The sequence below is a fragment of the Hyperolius riggenbachi genome, chromosome 10 (genome assembly GCF_040937935.1).
Source record: "Hyperolius riggenbachi isolate aHypRig1 chromosome 10, aHypRig1.pri, whole genome shotgun sequence".
Classification (NCBI taxonomy): domain Eukaryota; kingdom Metazoa; phylum Chordata; class Amphibia; order Anura; family Hyperoliidae; genus Hyperolius; species Hyperolius riggenbachi.
Window position 1 is genome coordinate 255,612,581 of NC_090655.1, and position 19,954 is coordinate 255,632,534.

A 19,954-nucleotide genomic window follows, 5' to 3' on the forward strand; every position below is an offset into this window, starting at 1 on the left:
CTACATTGTGATTTTCTGGTGTCTGCTGCCTACATTGCGATTTTCTGGTCACTGCTGCCCACATTGCGATTTTCTGGTGACTGCTGCTCACATTACGATTTTCTGGTGACTGCTGCCCACATTGCGATTTTCTGGTCACTGCTGCCCACATTACGATTTTCTGGTGACTGCTGCCCACATTACGATTTTCTGGTCACTGCTGCCCACATTACGATTTTCAGGTGTCTGCTGCCCACATTGCGATTTTCTGGTGACTGCTGCCCACATTACGATTTTCTGGTCACTGCTGCCCACATTGCGATTTTCAGGTGTCTGCTGCCCACATTACGATTTTCTGGTGTCTGCTGCCCACATTAGGATTTTCTGGTCACTGCTGCCCACATTACGATTTTCAGGTGTCTGCTGCCCACATTACGATTTTCAGGTGTCTGCTGCCCACATTACGATTTTCTGGTGTCTGCTGCCCACATTGCGATTTTCTGGTGTCTGCTGCCCACATTGCGATTTTCTGGTGTCTGCTGCCCACATTACGATTTTCTGGTCACTGCTGCCCACATTGCGATTTTCTGGTCACTGCTGCCCACATTACGATTTTCAGGTGTCTGCTGCCCACATTACGATTTTCTGTCCCACATTACGATATTCTGGTGAACGGTGCCCACATTACGATTGTCTGGTGAATGCTGTCCACGTTACAATTTTCTGGTGACTGCTGCTCACGTTACGATTTTCTGGTGACTGGTGCCCACATTACGATTTTCTGGTGAACTCTGCCCACATTACGATTTTCTGGTGAACTCTGCCCACATTGTGATTTTGTAAAGGCCCACATTACGATTTTCTGGTGAACTCTGCCCACATTACGATTTTCTGGCCCACATTACGATTGTCTGGTAAAATGCTGCCCACTTTACAATTAATTTACAGTGAAACGCTGCCCCATTACGATTATTTGGCACCTATGGGGGGGGCCCCATCCAAATATTCGCAGGGGGGCCCAGTGATTTCTAGTTACGCCCCTGCCCTGAACCTTGAATAACCGGGTCTGCATGAAAAAGGCATTTTTTATATGTTTAATCCTTTGGCTCCATCTAGTGGTTGCTTGAAATTCATGCATGTACCAGAATAGATCTGCATGAAGCAGTAACCACCGTGGAACGCTCGATATTCCGGATTGCGGACGTCAGAGGGCGTGGCAATACCCGGAAGTAGAGCAGGCGGCGAGATTTGCGTGCTACGCTTACTGGGAGAAATCTTCTCTTTAAATTTACAGGATATTCGGTTCCCCGGCGTGCGCAGAAGCCTCTGAAGACGCTCAAGGAGCGAAACGTTCGTTAGGCAGCACTGCTGCCCCCCCACCTCACCCCACAGCCATCAGAGCCAGGGTAGGCAAGAAAATTCAATGCTATCGATCTGTACAGCTTTTTAATGTAACTAGCCGGATAAAATAAAGCTATTTTATGTGATTGGAATATGTATGTGCCAGCTTACTCTCTTCTAACCTTACGTCCAATTGCTACTTGTTTTCTGTTTGAGCTTGAGCACGCATTATCTAATACTAAACTGCCCTGCTTGCTATCTCTGCATGTTTGCAACTAACAACGCTATAAGGCCAACATTACTGCAGTGCCTGTTCTGTCCTTCTACTTTGTACATTAAGTACTGAATCTTTAGTTGTTGCTGTCTCTGGTTTACATAGGGACCAAAACTGTTAATCAGACAGATCTCTCCAGCCTTCTCTTGTCTTTATACTCTGACCCAGCGTAATGCACGCTGCAGCAGCACATGATCCTTACAGGTTTTCCATCTTTCCTCCATATCTATATTCTCTTCCTGCTCTGCCTTTGCTGTTGTCAAGTTAATCTTTCCTCTTAATGGTAATTATTTTACATTATTTCCCAGCTTGTTCAGTGTTTAAGTTTTCTGTCTTTCTCTCTCTGTCTGTGCTGTACACATGTGCAGTCCATCTGTACTTGAAAGCTGTCCTGTCTTTCTGTTGCCTCCCTACACTTTCCCCTGCAGTTTCTTATCTTCCTCTGCTGTCACAAGTGCTATTTCCCTCCTCTGTCCTCACAGACAGCGAGCATCTGCTTCCTCGCAGCCCAGCAACTCCTGCTCACCAGCTCTCTCTGGCTTCTCATTTGAAATCTGCGCGCTGCTCTCATGTGATAAGCTGAGAGCCAGTGGTCTGTGAAGTACACATGACATTCCAGTCATGTGACTTCTGAACTGCTGCTTCCCTGAAGTCTGCCGGAGCCTGGTGCTCATATTATCTGTGCCAGCAGCATTTGTCATGGGCTGAAAATCTCTCCTCCGCCTAAACTCAGCAAGGTGTGTCTGCGGCAGGGCTGCACTGCTAGCGGTGACATGATCCTGGTGCCTGCATGTGTGTGCACCACACAGCTTGCAGCGTGTTTTTCCCGACCTACCGTGGACCAGTACGAGCCGGCTCTTTGGGAGCCGAGCCAGAAGAGCCGATGCTTAAAGAGCCGGAATTCCTATCACTAGACTGAGACTCAGTCTAGTGATGGGAATTCCGGCACTCTAGAAAGCATCTGCTCGGCTCCTATTCGGCTCCCAAATGGTTCTCCTTACCCGGACTTTTCAAAAAACCGGCCGGACTCCCCGGACAGGTCAGAAAAAGTGGACCTGTCCGGGGAAAAGAGGACGCATGGTCACCCAGTGCCTATTATATAGTGGCACTGGCCATTTACTTACTGTAAGAAGATGAGGCAGGAGGTCTCAGTGGAGGTCTCTGTGGTCTCTCTGGTAGCAATTCAGCTTTGGAGGCAGCTTGGTCCCTGGCTCTGTCTGAAGAGTCGGTGGTGTCTGTGGTCTCTCCAGCAGCAGCACAGCTTTGGTGGCACCATGGTCTCTGGATCTGTCTGAGGGGGGGGGGGGGAGGTCTCTGTGTTCTCTCCAGCAGCAATGCAGCTTTTGTGGCAGCTTGGTGTCTGGCAGCTCAGTGGTGGTCTCTGTGGGCCGTCTGGTAGCAGCTTGGTCTCTGGCTCTGTCTGCCGGGCCGGAGGATGTCTCTGCGGTCTCTCCAGCAGCAGCTTTGGTGGCAGCTTGGTCTCTGGCTCTGTCTGGCGGGTCGGTGGTGGTCTCTGTGGTCTCTCCGGCAGCAGTGCAGCTTGGTCTCTGGCTCTGCCTGGCGGGTCTGTTGTCTCTCTGGCAGTAGTGCAGCTTTGGTTGCAGCTTGGACTCTGGCTGTTCCAAGGCAACTTGGTCTCTGGCTCTGTCTGACGGGTCAGTGGGAGTCTCTGTGGTCTCTTCGGCAGCAGTGCAGCTTTAGTGGCAGCTTGGTCTCTGGCTCGGTCTGGGGGGTGGGTGGTGGTCTCTGTGGTCTCTTCGGCAGTAGTGCAGCTTTGGTGTCAGCTTGGTCTCTGGCTCGGTCTGGGGGGTGGGTGGTGGTCTCTGTGGTCTCTCCGGCAGTAGTGCAGCTTTGGTGTCAGCTTGGTCTGTCTGTTCCTGGCGGGTCAGGGGTGGTATCTGTGCTTTCTCCGGCAGCAATGCAGCTTTTGTGGCAGCTTGGTCTCTGGCTCTGTCTGGCAGCTCAGTGGTGGTCTCTGTGGTCCGTCCAGTAGCAGCTTGGTCTCTGGCTCCGTCTGCCGGGCCGGAGGATGTCTCTGCGGTCTCTCTAGCAGCAGCTTTGGTGGCAGCTTGGTCTCTGGCTCTGCCTGGCGGGTCGGTGGTGGTCTCTGTGGTCTCTCCGGCAGTAGTGCAGCTTTGGTGGCACCTTGGTCTCTGGATCTGTCTGGGGGGGGGGGGGAGGGTCTCTGTTCTCTCCAGCAGCAATGCAGCTTTGGAGGCAGCTTGGTCCCTGGCTCTGTCTGGAGAGTCGGTGGTGTCTGTGGTCTCTCCAGCAGCAGCACAGCTTTGGTGGCAGCTTGGTCTCTGGATCTGTCTGGGGGGGGGGGGGCGTCTCTGTGTTCTCTCCAGCAGCAATGCAGCTTTTGTGGCAGCTTGGTGTCTGGCTCTGTCTGGCAGCTCAGTGGTGGTCTCTGTGGTCCGTCCAGTAGCAGCTTGGTCTCTGGCTCCGTCTGCCGGGCCGGAGGATGTCTCTGCGGTCTCTCTAGCAGCAGCTTTGGTGGCAGCTTGGTCTCTGGCTCTGTCTGGCGGGTCGGTGGTGGTCTCTGTGGTCTCTCCGGCAGCAGTGCAGCTTGGTCTCTGGCTCTGCCTGGCGGGTCTGTTGTCTCTCTGGCAGTAGTGCAGCTTTGGTTGCAGCTTGGACTCTGGCTGTTCCAAGGCAACTTGGTCTCTGGCTCTGTCTGATGGGTCAGTGGGGGTCTCTGTGGTCTCTTCGGCAGCAGTGCAGCTTAAGTGGCAGCTTGGTCTCTGGCTCGGTCTGGGGGGTGGGTGGGGGTCTCTGTGGTCTCTTCGGCAGTAGTGCAGCTTTGGTGTCAGCTTGGTCTCTGTCTGTTCCTGGCGGGTCAGGGGTGGTATCTGTGCTTTCTCCGGCAGCAATGCAGCTTTGGTGGCAGCTTGGACTCTTGCTCTGTCTGGCGGGTCGGTGGTGGTCTCTGTGGTCTCTCTGGCAGTAGTGCAGTTTTGGTGGCAGGAGGAAGAAAGGGTTCCCAAAGAGGGACTGTCCCTCTGAAAAAGGAACAGTCAGGAACTATGCTGCTGTTAATATACAGACAGCTCAATTTTTGTGTTTTTTTTACGGACTGCTCATCCAAATATAGACAGTTGGCAGCCCTGGTTATAAGCAGTATTCAGCACTATGTGAAGTTTTATATTGTTTTTTAAGGGTAGTTCCACTATACCTCTTTGATGGGGGATAACTGAATCTAGAGCACAGTTTATTACTTGGTTTGGAATTGGAGAATTGGGTGGACTTTGCTAGGAACTGTAAACCCCTGTCATTTATACTGTATTGATCCTTTGCTGTGCAATCCTTTCCTAAACCCTGGTGATTAGTTCATTATTGTGGCAGGCTGGTAGTGATCGGTTGATTCTAGTGGCAGACAGGCAGTGATCTTTTTATTCTAGTGGTAGGCTGGTAGTGATCTGTTGATTCTAGTGGTGGGCTGGTAGTGATCTGTTGATTCTAGTTGCGGGCTGGAAGTGATCTGTTGATTCTAGTGGCAGGTTGCTGGTAGTGATCTGTTCTGTTGAGTCTAGTGGCAGCCTGGTAGTGATCGGTTGATTCCAGCAGTAGGCTGATAGTGATCTGTTGATTCTAGTGGTAGGCTGGTAGTGATCTTTTGATTCTAGTGGCAGGCTGGTAGTGATTTATTTATTCTGGTGGTAGGCTGGTAGTGATCAGTTGATTCTAGTGGTAGGCTGATAGTGATCTGTTTGTTCTAGTGGTAGGCTGATAGTGATCTGTTTATTCTAGTGGTAGGCTGGTAGTGATCAGTTGATTCTAGTGGCAGGCTGGTAGTGATTTGTTTATTCTGGTGGTAGGCTGTTAGCGATCAGTTGATTCTAGTGGTAGGCTGGTAGTGATCTCTTGATTCTAGTGGCAGGCTGGCAGTGATCTGTTGGTTCTAGTGGTAGGCTGGTAGTGATCTGTTGATTCTAGTGGCAGGCTGGTAGTGATCTGTTGATTCTAGTGGCAGGCTGGTATTGATCTGTTGATTCTAGTGGCAGGCTGGTAGTGATCTGTTGATTCTAGTGGCAGGTTGCTGGTAGTGATCTGTTCTGTTAAGTCTAGTGGCAGGCTGGTAGTGATCTGTTGATTCTAGTGGTAGGCTGGTAGTGATCTCTTGATTCTAGTGGCAGGCTGGCAGTGATCTGTTGGTTCTAGTGGTAGGCTGGTAGTGATCTGTTGATTCTAGTGGCAGGCTGGTAGTGATCTGTTGATTCTAGTGGCAGGCTGGTATTGATCTGTTGATTCTAGTGGCAGGCTGGTAGTGATCTGTTGATTCTAGTGGCAGGTTGCTGGTAGTGATCTGTTCTGTTAAGTCTAGTGGCAGGCTGGTAGTGATCTGTTGATTCTAGTGGTAGGCTGGTAGTGATCTCTTGATTCTAATGGCAGGCTGGTAGTGATTTGCTTATGCTGGTGGTAGGCTGGTAGTGATTAGTTGATTCTAGTGGCAGGCTGGTAGTGATTTGTTTATTCTGGTGGTAGGCTGTTAGCGATCAGTTGATTCTAGTGGTAGGCTGGTAGTGATCTCTTGATTCTAGTGGCAGGCTGGCAGTGATCTGTTGGTTCTAGTGGTAGGCTGGTAGTGATCTGTTGATTCTAGTGGCAGGCTGGTAGTGATCTGTTGATTCTAGTGGCAGGCTGGTAGTGATCTGTTGATTCTAGTGGCAGGTTGCTGGTAGTGATCTGTTCTGTTAAGTCTAGTGGCAGGCTGGTAGTGATCTGTTGATTCTAGTGGTAGGCTGGTAGTGATTTGCTTATGCTGGTGGTAGGCTGGTAGTGATTAGTTGATTCTACTGGTAGGCTGGTAGTGATTAGTTGATTCTACTGGTAGGCTGGTAGTGATCTGTTGATTCTAGTAGTAGGCTGGTAGTGATCTCTTGATTCTAGTGGTGGGCTGGTGGTGATCTCTTGATTCTAGTAGTAGGCTGGCAGTGATCTCTTGATTCTAGTAGCAGGCTGGTAGTGATCTGTTGATTATAGTAGCAGTCTGTTGACTCTAGTGACAAGCTAGTTGTGGTTGGTAGATTCCAGTGGAAGGTAGATAGTGAGTAGTAGATTTTAGTGTTAAACAGGTAGTGATCGGCAGTCAGCAGAAGACAGATGACAGTAGTAGGTGTTGCTGACAAGCAGTGGGTGACAGACATGCAGTTGGTGCCAAGGACCAGTGGGTGATATGCCTATGCTGCCAAACAGCATAAGATGCCAAGTTGCAGTCTAAACAGACTATAATAAAGATATGGCAGAGATTAAATTGTGATCTCCTTTGAGGGGGTTTGAAGACATACTCAAACTTTGACCACGAAGGACAGGGGTGGGCCGAGGGCACGGAGAGCGTACTGGGAAGACTCTATGGGATCCATAACTTTCCCTCTTCATAGGCAGGGCCTATACTTATTGATATAGCACAATTTTTTTCTAGTAAGCCATTGAATGGGCAGTCATTACAGCTGACTCAGTGTGCAGCTGATTAGAGAAATGCTGGAACGGAGAGATAAGTTACTCATCAAGCCTCACTCGCTGAACCGGTCTCTGCAAAGTACCACTAGACAGCAGGGAACTGTACAGGGGGAAATGGGGAGGGCAGGGTACTAGACAAAAGAACTATATATGGGAGTGGGGGGCACCAGGGAACTGTATAGAGGGGCGTACTAGACACCAGTAATCTGTATATGGGAGGGTGAACCACTGCTTCTGGTGTCAAAAGCTGCCCGATTATGTTTGGGGAATGTGCTGCCTAATTATGTTTCATTTAGGAAATTAAGAAATGTGTGCTGTGAATCTATATCGTCATGTCTCATACAGTATGTTGGAATGGTATCTAAGGCCTTAGTGTTTGAAGGAGAGGGGGCACAGTCCAGGTTGGTTTATGTACATTTGTCCCCACCTTATCCCATGACCACACCCATTTGTGCTGTGACATGTCATGCACATGCTGGAAGTTCTGCTGTGAAAACAGGAAGTAACCCCCCCCCCCCCCCCCCAACAGGAGCACAATAATAGGTAGACAACCAAACTTGTATTACATTTTTTTTTTTATATATTTTTTTTTTGTACTATTTTCTTTTTATACTTGTACACACTTTTATAACAATTTCATATGTCTTATATTATACCATTTATATTATATTTATTTTTTTATATGTAGACTTTTATTATATCTTTGTATGTCAACGATTAATTATGTCTTTTATGCCTACAGTCTTTTAGGGCGCAAAGATGCACCAATATGCACTTTACATCTGTTAGAACGAATTATATTTTTTATCTATACTTTCTTTCCCCAAGCAGTCTAAAAAATAACCACTTGGGGACGTGCTCAGGAGGGCACCCAGCAATATTAGGGAGTCTTGCCTTAAACTCTTTACTAAATAGGTGCTGACCCTGGCCAGGATTAGAACCCTGGTCTCCTGTGCTGGAGGCAGAGCCCTTGACCAGTACTCTATTCAGCCTCTGAATAGATACACTTTGCACACATTTTATTTTCTGTTCCCCGAAGTTATACAACCACATCCCCTCTTGCTATTGGCCAAACATAGATTACATAACCTGTCCCCTGCTCCTATTGACCCACAAACACGCCCCCCCCCCAGCTTGCCTCCTCCCCACCCATAGAAACACATTACCTGCCCATCACACAGCCCTCACCCCTTCTGAACCATGCAATTGGTCCACCCATATACTCTTAGGTATATAATATATACTTATGTCACCAGGCGCTGATGGGCTCCTATCTAAATAAGCAGCGTTGTAAGACAAGGGATCCCTTAAAAACCCAAAAAAGTGTATTGCAATAGTATATTCAGTCTAACACGCTCTAAAAAGTATAAACAATTTTTATTTTAATATATTCAAGGTTACTTCACTCAATAAAACTCAGCTCACACTTTATCCAATTAATTCCATATACACGCAACCTAATAGAAGGGCCCTTCTCCCTATGCTTCTCTCTAGGTGTGCACATAAAAATTAAAAAAAAAAGAAAGATAAAAAATCACAATAATAAAAATTGTAAAAAGTTCTCACATCAGTGGATATACTATAGATTATATGCAGATAAGGTAATATCTGCCAGCGTCCATAGGGTGCAATCCTCACACACTCAAAGTTCTAACTTACGGTACCGTAGAGTCTCTGTTCCCAGTGTAAAACACCGTTATCAATCTCCCCAGAACTTCCTGGCAGTCTTATTTACCGCCCCAAGGTCCGGCATGTTTCCACGTTAGAGGCAGCTCTCAATCTCCCCGTCCTTCCTAGCGGTGATACCGCCAAAGAGTCTGGCTCCCTTGTAACAATTATCCCATGCATTGCTGACGTCCGGGTGCGGCCTACGTCACTTCCTACTGTCAAGCACCAAGGTCCGCTCGCCACACTTCCGCTCAGTCAGCTGCAATCCGCACAGTTACTTTGGGTGACGTCACCACTCAGGTCTCTTGGATCTCTGTATACAGGCGGCCGATGCGCGCTCCACGGCTCGTCTCTTGTCCAGGACCGATATACTTGTTACAATTCTAATCAATAGAATATAGTGATGCAATGACGGCATTTGAAAACCTCCAGCCAGCGGCAGCTTTCTCCTTCAAGTTGCTAGGCAGCAGCAGAGAATTGGATAAAGTGTGAGCTGAGTTTTGAGTGAAGTAACCTTGAATATATTAAAATAAAAATTGTTTATACTTTTTAGCACGTGTTAGACTGAATATACTCTTAGGTATATAAACCTTGATCTTCAGACTCACCGGTACAGAGGCGCTATTTGTGACCTTGAGACTATACTGGTGAGTCTGTTTTACGGCATTTTACTACATCTGATTGCATTGTGTTTTGCCACCCTTATTTTCTCCCTAACCCTCCCCCCCCCCCCCCCCTCTTTTTTTTTTTTTTTTCCTTCTCCTCCCACCCCCCTTTTTTTTTCACTACGATTTTTACTCTTATAACAATCCTCACACAGCCCCTCACCCCCTCTCCCAATATACCTCTAACAGCATTGTTTACCCATTATTCACGTTAACATAACTATACACCAGAAATCATCAGCACACATATACATTGGTCTAAGGACACGCTATATGCCTGTTTTTACAGTGTACTCCTATCTGTTTATTGCCTGAGGAAGCGGGAACGTACCCGTGAAACGCGTTGCACTGTTTGTTTTGGAGTATATTAATAAACCTGTTGCCATAAAACTGACGGTATCTTGTCTGCTTCGGGAAGGCGAGTCCACCACCACCTCCTGAGGGATTTTAAGCCTTTTAGTACCTTTTTATCCTGCTGGCGCCTCTGTTCACTCTTACATTATCAATATCCACCCCTGGTGGAGAGGTGTTGCCCCTTATTTCCTTTATCTACAGAGAGCGACTTTTAATCCTGAGTGAGGACAGGTCTAATCTCCTCACTTGCCTATACAGTGGTTACCTAGGAGGTAACCCACGTTTGTGAGTATATACATTATATACTTTTCATTTCCAACCCCTTGTTTTTCATACTACACTATATTGGGCTCTCGGTATTTCTTTTCTTTATCGTAAACTTGTATTACAGTTCACAAAATGGGACAGACTCTGTCAAATCAGCTGACCTGCCTGTGCCCAGGTAACAGCAACCCCCTGCAGTTACCACACGTGTATGTGCCGGTGACCTTACAGTGTTTGTGATGTCTGTATTTCTTGGAAATGACTAAACAGAAAATATGAGTCCCAGGAGAGATATGGTTATTATGATCATTATTATATTTGGGATGGATCTGTAGATGAGGATGGCTTGTAGTGAATCATCATCATCCTAATAATCATGATAATAATAGATTGCCGGTATACTCATAAGCAGTGGTGCTCAACAGAGCTCGAATATTCGAGCTCTTTTTCAGCTATTCGAGCTCGGTATTCGAGCTCCAATTAGCTGCAGCTATTCGAATGGGCTATTCGAGTAAACTCGAATAGCCCATTCACTATTCGCGCTATTCGAGCAAACAGCGCTATTCGAGCTCGAATAGCGTCATAGCCCAGATGTCCTTAAAGGCCAATCAGAGGGCTCCCAGGCCCTCTGACGGCAGCCAATCACAGAGGGGGACCCTGGCCACCCCCTACCCTATAAATAGCGGCCGCCATTTTAGGTTTTTCCGTCCTTGCCTGACTTTGTACAGAGAGAGATCTGCTCCTTTGTGCTTTGGCTTAGCAAGTGCTTTATTGTGGTCAATCACCTAGCGTTTTTGCTCACATACACCTCCTATATACACCTATATTGTTGTTAGTTAGATAGACATTGTATTTTAGTTAGTAGCTTATGTGTTACATAGACAGCCAGCTGCTGCAGGCAAGCTTACAGCTTTAGGCCTCAGGGCCTTGCCTGTGTGGGCAGCTGTTCTCCTGTCCTCTGTTAGTTTATTTCTCATCTTATCTATACCAGTGTTTCTGCTGTCCTTTACTACTGAGTGATTGTATTTTGTAGTTATACTGTAACTGTACTAGGACACTCACTGTCACTGTTTGTTCATAGCTCCTGTGTGTGTGCGTGCACAGTACACACTCTATTTCCTTCTGATTACTACTGATTATTGTAATTTCTAGTTGTACTTACTGACTGTTACTACTTACTGTACTAGGGACACTCAGTCACTGTTCATAGGCTAGCTCCTGCGTGTGTGTGTGTGTGCGTGCACTGTCTGTAGTGTACACACAATCTATTTCCTTCTACTGAATCTGATTACAACTGATTATTGTATTTTCTAGTTAGTGTACTATTGGAAACACTCACTGTGTTCACTGTTCACACTTACTGATTACCAATACCGATTATTGAATTTTGTATTTGTACTGTACTAATAACTTAGCGATCTAATCACTTAGTGATTAGTGTCACCTCACCCGCCCTTTTAAAAAACTTTTGTATTTACGCCCAAAACATCTAAGATGTCTGGAAGTGGCAGCCAGCGCGGTTTGGGCAAGGGGAAGGGCAGCAAGGGAATCAGGAGGAGAGGGAGCAGCATTGTGGCAAGCCGCGCCACCATGCACAGTTCTGCAGCAGCAGCAGCTGCGTCAGTGGCTAACATTCCTCCTATAGCCACTGGCCGTGGACGCCTTGGGCGCCCAGCAGGAGCATCTGCCACTCACGCTGCAGAGATGCAGCAGCAGCGTGTAGCACCTGCTCCTATTTTCCTCCAGCCGGGTCGGAAACGTCCCATTGAGGAAAAGGATGCATCCACTGTGGTGCAACTGATGACGGAGGATGAGCAGCCCGCCATCAGCTCTGCATCCGAGGCCTCCACCCTCACCACCACCACCCCTGTTCGCAGCAGCCGCCCAGCAGGGCCTGGGGAGGAGGCCAGTTCACCGTCAGTCGCCGACCTGTCACTCAGCAGTCTTTTGACCCCAGGCACCATCAGGGTATTGTCTGCTGCTGTTGGCGATTTTGAGGAGGAGATGCTGATGGGCACTTTGGGGGAGGAGGGATTGGACAGCAAGACTGTGGCGACAGTCAAGCAGCCCATCCATGCATCAGGAGAGGAGTTTGGGGGGTCATCATCCCAGCAGGACATGTTTCAGGAGGGGGAGGATGATGATGACACGGTGACAGACAAAGACTGGGTGCCACCAGCTCCGGGGGATGTCGTCATCAGCAGCTCTGAGGAGGAGGATGCGCTTGTGGGCCTTGCAAGGAGGCGCATCATTGCAAGCATTGGCAGCAGTAGGCAGGTCCCACAGCCTGCTGGTGTCTCAGGCGCAGCAGCAGCATCTGCCAGTACCACCACCAGCCGCACCCAAGCCCCCCAACCACCACAGGGAGACAGGCAGCAGCGGCTCCAGGCCGTAGGGGGTTGTTTTTGTCACCAATCTGGCGATTTTTCACAATGCCCACAGTGTACAGCAAGTACGCGACTTGCAACCACTGTCAGCGGAAGTTGAGCAGAGGTGCAGACCCCTTAAAGTTCAGCACCAGCTCGCTCATCAACCACCTTGCTGCTAAACATTTCCACCAGCATGAGGAGTTCCAGAGGCTGAAGGCATCTGGTGCTGGCAGTGGCACCACACCCATCACTGCACAGCCTTCAGCAGCAGCAACAGCAGCCACCCGCCCTCCTGCTCCTCCAGCAGCACCAGCAGGAGGGCGGAAACGCACTGCTCCTCCCCCCTCTGCAACTCCTGCCGCCGACACTGAGGCCTGTTCTGGCAGCCAGTCCTCAGTGGCCTCCTCTGCTGTGTCCGCTGATTCCCGTGCTAGCAAAAGGCCACGCCAGAGCCTTTTGAGCGAGTCCTTCCAGGGGGTGGTTAGGGCTCTGCCTCCCAGCAGCCGTCGCGTGCGGCAGCTGAACGGCTTGCTGGCACGGGCCATGTGCTCCCAACTCCTGCCGTACACGCTCGTGCAGGAGGAGAGCGGCATGCGTGCGCTGCTTGCTTGTGCAGCCCCAGACTGGCAGCTCCCCAGCAGACACTACTTTGCCCGCAAGGCCATTCCTGCACTGCACCGCTTTGTGATGGCCAATGTGGAGCGAGGGCTGGAGCATGCGGTTGGTGAAAGGGTCCACGTCACCATGGACTCCTGGAGCAGCCGCTTCGGGACAGGCCACTACCTGTCCTTCACTGTCCACTGGGTCAGCTTGGTGGAAGGGGGTGAGGATGGGAGAGCAGCAGCGGGCACAGCAGCAGCAGCAACACAGTGGGTGGTGCCACCCCGCAGGGTCAGGGGAACTGCAGCAGGTTCCTCCGATCCTCTGCCATCCTCCGGCACACCTGGCCAAACCCCCCGCCTCAGCAGCAGCGTGAAGGCCCGCCACTGCCAAGCGCTGCTGCAGTTGGTCAGCCTTGGGAAGACCAAACTGATGGCAACCCATGTGTTGGCCAAACTCCAGGAGCAGGAGAGGATTTGGCTGACCCCCAGAGGCCTCAGAGTCGGAGAGGTGGTGGCCGACAATGGGGCCAATCTGGTTGCCGCAATTGACAGGGGAAACCTGACCCACATCCCCTGTCTTGCCCACGTGCTGAACCTGGTGGTGCAGAAGTTCTTGCGCACCTACCAGGGGATGGGCGAACTGCTGGAAACGGCAAGGATCGTTGTGCGTCACTTCCGGCGCTCGGCTGCAGCCTGTGCGAGCCTGAAAGACGTGCAAAAGGAGCTGGAGCTGCCACGCCATCGGCTGATCATTGACGTTCCAACTCGCTGGAACTCCACCCTGGCGATGTTGGAGCATCTGGTTGACCAGAAGCACGCTGTCAACCAGTACCTTGCCCTGGCCACTGTTTCCGCCCCTCAGAAAAGGGGCAAGACCAGCAACATCCCATCCATCGTCCCCGATGATGACTGGAGGCACATGCAGCAGGTGTGCTTAGTGCTGGCTCCCTTTCTGCAGGCCACTAACATGGTGAGCAGGGACCATGCTATGGTCTGCGAGTGGGTGCCCCTGGTTTGTCTGCTGAACAGGGCCCTCGATGCTTTGCTGGAACAGGGAGCGGCAGCCTTGGACCAGCAGGAGCGGCATGCAGCTGCACAGTCCACCTCTGAGGGGGAGGAGGAGGAGGACTTGGTGGAGGTCCCTGACCTTGCTGCTGATGAGGGGGATCAGCACAGCGCAGCTGAGTTGGTGCGGGGGTGGAGAGAGGATGAGGCTGAGGAGGCAGAGGAGGAGGATGAGGACAGCACTGCCGTCGATGTGCCAGCACACGTGGCCCGCCTCTTCCCAATGGCAGCGCACATGCTGACGTGCCTGCGCAGGGACCCCAGGGTGATCCAGATGAAGCAGAGGGAGGACATCTGGATCAGCATGATGTTGGACCCACGCCTCAAGGGGAAGTTGAGCCAGTTCCTGCCGCCTGCAGGAGGAGACCCAGCGCAACAAATAAGGAGCTTGCAGCAGGCCCTTGTTGAGCGCTTGGAGGAAGCCTTCCCCCAGCCTTCCATCCCCACTGTCCAGCCAGCACAGAGGCAGCAGCAGGTGCCTGCATCCAGCAGCAAGCGCCCCACAGACCTGCTGTCTCTCAGCAACGAGCTCTACAGGACTGTAGAGGCTCCGGCAGCAGTGACTAGAGAGGAGGTGCATGCAGCAGCATCCTCCTCCGGTCACAGCCAGCGCCTGACCCGCATGGTGGCTGACTACATGGGGTCCTACAGCGGGCTTGACAGCGATGCCCTTGTTGATCCCATGGAGTATTGGGTCAAGTGCCTGGAGATCTGGAGCGAGCTGGCGCAGTACGCCCTGGAAGTGCTGTCCTGTCCCCCTTCCAGCGTGCTGTCCGAGCGCTGCTTCAGTGCAGCTGGTGGCGTGGTCACCGAGAAACGCTCACGTCTGTCTCACAAGTCTGTGGACAGACTGACGTTTCTCAAGATGAACCAGGCGTGGGTGGAAGGCGAGTTCCTGGCCCCTGTTGTCGGCGAGAGGGGGACATGAACTGGCTACCGGAAGAACCATCGTTAATGTGCCTTACCACCCTTTACCACCTCCTGACTCCTGCTCACTAAGCCAACCTGGTTCACTTTGACTATTACGTCGCCTGCAGCCACACATTTTACACCTACAGTGGGCTGCTGTGTACTGCCCTTCTGCTGTCTGTCTGTGTTTCCCACTGCCAGGGTGCACAGATTTACCTTCTGCTGCCACTCTGCCACCAGCTATTACGTCAAACAATAGCTATATCTGTCTGTGTAATTTGCTGTAAAAAATAAATAAAATAAATCATTAAAAAAAAAGGTTTAATTTTTCTGAGGTGCCCGGGTTGAAAACTGTGTTGTCCCAGTTGTGTATTGGACACGATGTGGGCTGCACGATCGCTGTCTGGGACCTCCTGCCTGCTGTGTTTATTTACAGCCCTGGTATCACCGCTAGGTACCAGGGCTATTATGTCTCGCTGCCTGCCTCATTGACTGCCTGCTGCTACACTCATCCTCCTCCTGCTGCTGAATTTACCTCCTGCTGTCTGTGTGTTTCCACTGCCAGGGAGCACATACAATGGCGCTTCCAACATGCGTGCGCCACCAGCTATTTGTTAAGCTCAAAAATAGCTGCATTTCTTTAAAAAAAAAATGAGGAGGAGGAGGAATTTTGAACACAACTTCTCTTTCCACCTTTTTTTTTTTTTTAAAGGAACATCCCCACATAATCACTTGCTGTTGTTACTTGGAAAAAAAGATGTTTCTTGCATCATTCACCCTCAAAACAAGCGTTGGAAGCTATTTAAGGCCAATTCGAATAGTCAGCTCGAATAATGAGCTCGAATACCGACTCGAATAGTGAGCTCGAAGTCCGAGGTCGAATCGAATAGTAAAAAATATTCGACCGAATGCGAATAATTTACAATTCGAATTCGACCAAACTCGAATAATAAGGGGTATCCGAGCACCACTGCTCATAAGTGCAGGAGAGTTCACAAACAGAGGCTGCAGTTAGCCTATTCACCACAAGATGGAGACCTCACCGCTCCCAGGTGGAACGCACAGACTGGAAGTAATTAAGTCAAAGACAGGAAGTGATGTCACAGCAGGAGAAGTTGCACGAGGTGGAGAGGAGACATTGTTGGAAGAGGTAATTGTGTGATTGTTATATATTGAGCAGAGCAGAGGTCGGGGTGGACATACTTTGTTACAGAGGAAGTCATAGTACACCTGTCCCTATCCTGATTATCCCCCTTGCAGTAATTGTCATACAAAAGGCTTTTACATAGCTTGTGTGAGTGACCAGTGTTGCCATCTAGTAGGTATTTGGAGGCAAGGTCCATGTTTTATATAAAAAGCCCGGATGCTGGTATTTAATTTGTAGCTGCACATCATTTCCCAGTAATCCTCCAGCCAGAAGCCCTGAATGCCACCCCTCCAGAGCTGTAAGTGGAGATCTCTCCTGTGCAGGTTCCCTCACAGGCGCAGCTTCTCCTCACCCAGCACTACTCCCAGCCGGTCTCCATGGCTGTTGTAGGCGCGTCTCTCATGTGACATCTCTATACGTGCCTGCCAGTCACACACCACCTACACTAATGAACTCCGGACATTAGGCGGCAATGAGGAAAACAAGCTGAAGATGCCAGAAGCCTGGAGAGGTGAGAGAGAGGGGGACTCTAGCTATCTATTTATACTTAGGAGGAACTTTGGCTTTCTATACTAAGTTGTAATTCTGTCTACCTGAACTAGGGGGGAATCAAGTTGCCTATACTTCGGGGGGATACTCTGGCCACATATACTGGAGGGGAAAGATGAATCTGGATAAGTACACTGGGGGGAGGGGGCTACGTATACTAAGGGGCACTCTGGCTACCTGCAATGGAGGGAAGAGATATAAGGCTACCTATACTGGGAAAACATAAGGCTCCAGAAGTTTTTTCCAGCCAGGTGGAATGAAAAAGTAGCTGGGTGGCCGGGATGGGGGAACACAGGGCCGGTGCCACTCTGCTTACAGCATAGGAGAAGGAAGAAAGCTGACAGCCGAGTGCTCACCAAAATTAGCCAGGTGGTGCACCCGGTTAAAAGAGCCTGGGGAGAACACTGGGCTACTTTTTACTTTGGGGGGAGGGTGGGGGGGAGGGTGGCTATTGGGGTACAGAAGGCTCCATTATGGGAGGGACTTAAAGTGTATCTGGGATGGGATAATGAAAAATATACTTACCTAGAGCTTCCTCCAGCCCACTCCAGGCTTATCGCTCCTCTTCCATCTACTTTTTGATTTGTCCATAACTGGCATTAGAAAATTCTCCATTCTAGGCCAGGTGGCACAGGCACAATCCGGATGCGCGCACTCCCCTGTCACGTTCTGCACCTGGGAAGTAGTTCTGCATAGGCAGAGAATGCTTCCATCGATGAGAGTTTGCATGCAGCTGGGCCGCACATGCACTGTTGCCCCCAGAACCAGTGCCGTGGAGTCGGTACAAAAATCATCCGACTCTGACTCCTCAGTTTATGAAACCACCAACTCTGACTCCAGGAAACCAAATGGCTCTGACTCCTCAACTCCAACTCCTTAGTTTAATAGTAACCAGAACTGTGGATTTGGTACAAAAATCATCCTACTCCCGACTCCAACTTCTTTAGTTTATGAAAACTCCGACTCCAGGTACCCATAATTGCTCCGATTCCTCGATTCAGACTCCGACTCCACAGCCCTGCCCGGAACAGAGGACTTTTCGGAGCCAGTTGCAGAAGAATGAGAAGATGAGGGAGCGATAAACCTGGAGGGGTTTGAGGAAGCCCCAGGTATGTATATTATCTTTTTATTTTCTTATCTCAGGTTTTCTATATGGCTACTAAAGTATTTAATACTTTATGCACATTTGCTGCCTATACTGGGGTAGGCACAATTCAGGTAACATTTGTTGGATTTCATATGTGGAGGATAACGTTTGCTGCATATAATATGTGGGGTAATGTTTCTGCATTTCTTATGTGGGGTAAATGTTTTCTGCACTTAATATGTGAGGTAACATTTGCTGCATTTTTTCATGTGGGGTATTGACTGCTTCATTTATTATTTGATATCCTGGGCTTATTGTTGCAGCATTTGCCATTTTGGAAGATTATCATTACTAAATGGTATACTAATACAAGAACCAAAAGAGACCCAATGACCGGAAAATGGATAAATGTATCTGCAGAAAGAGCTAGTTTGATTCCTGGTGGTCACAAATGCCTCCAAGTATCTAAATGAGAGACCAGGAGCCCTATGGTGCAGTATTGTTTGTACAATTCAGTACAATAACAGATATAGGTATCATACTTACAAGCAAGGCTGTGGAGTCGGTACAAAAATCATCCGACTGCTCCGTTTATGAAACCTCCGACTCAAGGTACCCAAATTTGCTCCGACTCCTCAACTCCGACACCTTAGTCTAATTTTTACAAAGGCTATGGATTTGGTTCAAAAATCATCCGACTCCTCAGTTTATGAAACCACCGACTCCGACTCCAATATTGCTCCGACTCCAACTCCACAGCCCTGCTCACAAGGGTGGGCCACACCCATTTTTCACCATGGCGCTCTTAGTGTGCTGCCTTCTCCCTTTATCCTTGGTGCCCCAGATCTCTCAGGATCCTAGCCACGCCTGAGTCACACGCTCACAGCCAGCCGCCCAATCCAGGAGGACTCAGGAGACAGTCAGCAGGCCGAGCCACTTAGATAGGGCCAGGGGGAAAGCAGTAGCCAGCTGCCTCTATATGTGGGTGTAAGGCAATAGGCAAAGTAATTTGACCTTGTTGTATGTAAAACTTAAAGACTCTTCAGGGCTGTGATTTAAACACCTGTATTAAACTATGTAATATTGTCTACTGCTTTTATCTGCATTACATTTCCCATATCTTCTTGTTCTATTTTGGAAGCAAACTAAAACAAACCCCTCCCACTCTTAGATCATACCTCAGATCACACCCCCAAGCCAGTAGCAGTAACCCCAGTTGTGACTTGTTTTCTAGTGCCCCCCCCCCCCCTACATGTGTCATACATTATGGCTGGTATCTCACCTTCCTAGTAATAATTCAGTTCAATCATATCATAGAGACAAGACATGTCCATCCAGTATAGCCATGTCTCCCCTGTGTCCCTCAGCATTGCCATTATCCTGAAGTATGTGATGTTTATTTACCCTAGTAATTTCTTTCCCAGTAGCCATGTCCACACTCCAGTATTGCTCCCTTCCCCCACCTCCATGCAGAGTAGTAACAGGAAGGATTTGCATTGCTTTATAGCTAGGTGTCACAGTGTGCTCCAGTCCTCTGCTCCCATTAGCCTCAGTTTCTGCCTTTCCTCATATCCTCATCCATCTACCACTACCAGCACTGATGTAACATCACAGGAATGGTAACAGTTGGGGGGTGGATGTGAGGAGAGGAGCCCAGCTGGAGAGGAGGCAGAGGGAGGACAGGACTGCAGCACGCTGTGAGTTTAGAGCACAGGTAGCTATAAACCAACTTATTATGCTTTCCTGTGATACTCTGCATGGCCCTACCACCCACAAGTGACAGCAATGGGGGAAGGGGTATGCTGTATCGGTAGTTTCACCACTGACAACTGTACAACCTTTATTATTTATCAAAAGGCAGCAGCATCCTGTATGGATCACATGACCACATCACTTCGGATGGATGAGGACCAGAGTCACATGACTGAGAGGATATTCAACTTCACCCTGGAGATCATCTATCTGCTGACTGGAGAGGTGAGAAGGATTCCGGGAGGTCACATGACATCACTTGTGTCTGTATGTATTGTAACATGTAATTGAAGACCGTGCGTTACATCCTCTCCCCTCTGTGTAGCACCACACACCAGTAATAGAGCTGTAGAGATACATGGAAGAAGTAATGCTTTACAGCCATTAAGTTCTGCAATGGAATAGTGAGCAGTTCATCAGGACATGGATATCACTGCCCTACTGGCATATTAGCTCCATCATAGGGGCA

The 19,954-nt window shown here is 49.4% G+C and overlaps 1 protein-coding gene and 1 pseudogene across 1 annotated transcript; one reads left to right on the top strand and one right to left on the bottom strand.

Annotated features, from left to right (window-relative positions):
- Window positions 1-1,213: 1,213 nt before the first annotated feature.
- The window catches only part of LOC137537112 (zinc finger protein 91-like), an 87,649-nt pseudogene continuing 68,908 nt past the window's right edge, over window positions 1,214-19,954 (top strand).
- LOC137537111 (prophage side tail fiber protein homolog StfR-like) lies at window positions 3,292-8,807 on the bottom strand. Its single transcript, XM_068259247.1, has 2 exons — window positions 8,790-8,807; window positions 3,292-4,596 (listed from the first exon to the last, which is right to left on the bottom strand). The coding sequence occupies exons 1-2, from the start codon at window positions 8,805-8,807 to the stop codon at window positions 3,292-3,294; spliced, it is 1,323 nt and encodes a 440-aa protein (XP_068115348.1).